The sequence below is a fragment of the Arachis ipaensis genome, chromosome B07 (assembly GCF_000816755.2).
Source record: "Arachis ipaensis cultivar K30076 chromosome B07, Araip1.1, whole genome shotgun sequence".
NCBI classification, from domain to species: domain Eukaryota; kingdom Viridiplantae; phylum Streptophyta; class Magnoliopsida; order Fabales; family Fabaceae; genus Arachis; species Arachis ipaensis.
The window spans coordinates 53156927-53161120 of NC_029791.2; the positions used below are offsets into that span (position 1 = coordinate 53156927).

At 41.7% G+C, this 4194-nt stretch overlaps 1 protein-coding gene across 1 annotated transcript in view; it reads right to left on the bottom strand.

Moving 5' to 3' along the window:
- Positions 703 to 4194, bottom strand: part of LOC107608309 (beta-galactosidase 13-like) — a 7458-nt gene continuing 3966 nt past the window's right edge. The window contains exons 2-8 of the mRNA XM_016310136.2: positions 3641 to 4035; positions 2823 to 3531; positions 2569 to 2736; positions 2293 to 2474; positions 2084 to 2190; positions 1875 to 1987; positions 703 to 1798 (exon numbers count right to left, since the gene is read on the bottom strand). Coding sequence (XP_016165622.1) covers positions 929 to 1798; positions 1875 to 1987; positions 2084 to 2190; positions 2293 to 2474; positions 2569 to 2736; positions 2823 to 3531; positions 3641 to 4020 — 2529 coding nt within the window. The 5' untranslated portion in view covers positions 4021 to 4035 and the 3' untranslated portion in view covers positions 703 to 928. The remainder of the gene's footprint in view (positions 1799 to 1874; positions 1988 to 2083; positions 2191 to 2292; positions 2475 to 2568; positions 2737 to 2822; positions 3532 to 3640; positions 4036 to 4194) is intronic.

The following is a 4194-nucleotide window of genomic DNA, read 5'->3' on the forward strand; positions in this document are numbered from 1 at the left end:
TTAGAAGTCATCGTAATTTATTATTTTTTATAAATACTTATTAGTTATTAATTTAATTTTTTAGTCTATTAATTTAATAATATATTTTATTTCATACTCTTAAATATTGATGACTAACTAATGTTTAAAAATAATAAATTTTAATAATTTTTTAATATTTTCATTAACTAAAATACTAGTAATACTACACATCAAATTTATCTTATAAACCAAGTCTAACTAAGTTGCCAACGAGTTATAGCTTAAATGATATAATCTTCCCATACTCATTTAAGAGGTTGCGAGTTTGAATCTCTCTATCTTTGATAAAAAAACTTGATTAAATTTAGTTAACAAAAAAACTTAGATATATAATATTATTCAAAAATATTACTTGATTAGTTTTTATTACAATTAGTATATAAGAAAATCAAATAATTAATGACAATCCAATGCGTGCAGTGGTAGGACGTGTGGATATTGAAATGAAAAAATATGGAAAATGATATAAATGAAGTCAAATAAATGTTTTTTGACCGTTTTGGGTTGAAATTTTTTAGTTTCCAAACATTTTTCCATTTATTTATCCGTCCAAATTAAAGTGTATAAATTAAAGATTGAAGGATTAATTTGGGTTAGAATATTTGTTACGCGGTTGATTGAATGTGATGACACAGGAAAAGAAATAAGTGAAGTAGTTGCAGGGAAATATGGAAGAGAATAAACAAAAAGAATGAAGATATCTTTTGAATTCATAATATATAATAATAATGAATTGAGGCATTGAAGCATGATGTGCAACAAAACCAAAAAACGGTGAGTTTGAGCTTCTGGACAATTAAGGGTGTGTAGTGGGATGGACGAACCAAAGCAAGGAAAAGATACACGAGTCACTGCTGGCCCGCTCCCTCACTCACTACTCACAATTATGCAATATGCATGAATGCATCTAATAGGAGCATTTGACTTGGATTGCAATAGTCTTAAAGGGAAGAGCAGAGCAAGCACGTGGGGCGGCGCCGAAGAGTTCGGGGTCGACGGGAAGCTTGCAGAACTCCTTTCCTAAGCAGGCCTTCTCGACAACGTCCCTGGTGAGGGCGGCATCAAAGGTGCAGTTGCCTAGCTGGAAGGAACCACAGTCGCCGGATGGGTTGCCGAAGCTTGCAAAGTCAACAGAGATGATCTTCTTCTTGTTGGGGCACTTGACAGAAGCGTGGGGCTTCGAGAGAGGCTCGGAGGTCTGCAATTCTCCTTCCTCATCCCCGGGCTTGGCGTTCCATGACTGGACAGCAGGCGCAAAGAAGTCATGGACGTAGCTGCAGACGGTGTCTCTGGAGACGAGCTCGATCTGGACGTTCTCCGGGTTGGATGGCTCTTCCTCAAAGATAACAAGGAGGTTGTCCCTTGGGTTGAGGAAGGATCTTGGGATGTGGAATACATCCTGGCTAGGCTCGTCAGTGCCACGTACCTTGTAGTCCACCCAGTGACGCCCAAGGCCATTGCCGTTCACCCACATCATTCCCTTCTTCATGCCGGTCATCCGTATCGCCACTGGTTCCCTTCCCTCTGGAGTTGTGAATCTTGTCTTGTACCATGATAAAGCAGGCCCTACTCTTCCCTTCTCTCCCACTTTCTCCCATGACACCTTCTTTGACCCTTTCTCCGTGTATATCTCCTTCTTCTCCCCTTCCAGACCAGCCCTGGCACCCCATTTGAATCTTCTTTTTGCCAGTTCAATATGTCCCATTTTCGTCTCCAGCCCGTCGATCCTTACTTCAGCCGGTCCTGCAAACCTGTGTTCCATGTATGCTCCGCTATCCTGTATATGCCTCCACATCAGCAAAAATAACAACATATCTCATCATTAAATATATAAATAAATAAATAGAGCTTACGTGTAATCCAGTTACGTAAGCCATGATGGATATCTCATTCTTCCCGGCCTTCAAATTTATACCCTTTATTAGCATTTTAAACTGTGCTCTTTCGCTCGTGCCGTGTCCAGATCCTTATAATACACAAAAACAAAATTAGTGTCATACATTATATTAAGCAAACTAGGGATGGAGTGGCCATGGATTAATTGCAAGATGCGCATGCATACCAACGTATTCTCCATTCACGAATGCAAGCAATCCATGTCCAAAACTAAAGATATGAAGGTTTGGGAGTGTTCCATTCTTGAGCAAGTCTTCTGGGTCGAAGTCAAAGCTGTAGTACGAATAAACGAATTTATTATGAGGACTGCAGTTTCATACATATAAAGTAATAAAGTGGTGAAAATAAAATGTTTGATTCACAAAACAAACTCACCTAACGGTGTACCATGCATAGTCTGTGGTGTCCTTAAGGAAGGTGAAAAGCTCAGGAGGAGCTGTCATGTTACCTGGCACTACTTCAGCGGTAGTTGGAATTGGCTCACTGAACACCTCCCACTCGTGATTGTTTGCGAGTTTGGATCTCGTGAAGGTCCTATAATTGTGTTGTGCAATGATCTGAAAGTATATATGCAAAACGATGGATCAGAGTTAATTATTATTTCATTAAGAATTTGAGCTATTAATTAGGAAGGAAAGGAAGCACACGTACATTGTCAGTGTTGAGGACCTCATTCTTGCAATCTGGGATAATGCTGATGGAGTGTCCAGGAACAAAGAAATTCTTGCCTCTGAAGTTAATAGTGACAGCTTCCGTGCTGTGGTTATTAAAGAGGAAAGCAGCACAGATGGGAGTTCCGGGTTTCTCATAGACTCGAATCTGTAAACATAAATAAATTTAATAATGAAGGTATATTGAAGTTGATTCATAACGCATATAGATAGCAGGGTTAGCAAGCTAGTTACCTCATGGAATTCATTTAACTTTTGGGTAGTGGATGTACCATAAATTAGAGCCTTCTTACAGAGGTTGATAGCCCTGTGGACATCTCTAAGATGACCCCATTTTGGTTCCTTTGTCATGCCGTATTCATCGAGAGGCGCTGCATCGTAATAACCGGTTACTTTAAAAGCAGCGGCATTTCTTCCAAAGTTGGTTCCACCATGATACATGTAGTAGTTGGCCACACTGCCGTCCTTGGAGAAGAAGCGGGCCATGGACAAGCCAATATCTTCTGCTGATCTCCTGGATACAGGGTCTCCATACACTCTGTATTGGACAGTCCAGTTCTCTGTCCAGACCCGGGGTTTGTATGGCTTGTTGGGTCCAAGGAAGGTATCACCACAGTGCCTTCCATTGCATGAATTGATAACTGGATCAGGGGCTTCCTTCTGCTTGCACATGATCCACGGCACTCCGATGTTGGTTTCCACTGCCATCTGGGCCGCCCAGTTCACATACTCTATGCCGCGTTCGTCGTAAGCAAGTTGTATTTGGTTGTACTCATTCTCGATCTGCGCCAAGATGATGGGTCCTCCCTGGGAAGCAAAAAACTTATTGTCCTTCATCATTTGTACTATCCTCATCACGTATTCCTTCATGTGCAACTTGAAGGGTTCATTGTTAGAGCGGAAATAGATGCCAGGGACATCTCTTAGCCAATATGGAAGCCCACTGTTACATGTATATATGTATGGATTAGATGAGATCAATGAAAGATGAAAGAAAGAAAGAATTGAATGAACGAAATTAAATAAATATTAATACTACGTGTGCCACCCACCCATGATTCCATTCCGCTTGGATGAAAGGGCCCAGCCTTAGGATCAAATACATCCCTCTCTCTTGAATGAGCTTAATGAACTTAATAAGATCGGCGTTCCCTTCAAAGTTGAACTTGCCTTTCTCTGGCTCATGGAGATTCCAGAAGACGTAGGTCTGGATGGTGTTCAGGCCTCCATGTCTTGCCTTGTCAAGAAGATCAGGCCACATGTCAGGAGTGCTACGAGGGTAGTGGATGGAACCAGAGAAGAGGAGCTCCCGTCTGCCGTTGATGAAGAGGGACCTGCCATCGTAAGTCACATTCTGGGGGGAATCATCCCTCTTGCGAAGACCGAAAGCAGTGGTGGATGAAACCATCATGGAAAGTAGCAGCGCAGACATAAGAATGCTACGGCTCTCTCACCCATACCCTGTACTCTTCCATCGAAGACCCGTGAAGGAGGTTGAGGTAAACTCTCACTCCTCCTTGGCGGGGAACAACCACCCTAGATGGTAACGTCGATTAGCCTTCTCGTCTGTTTTATTACTCTTATTCTTACCGCCGCTGCACCCCAA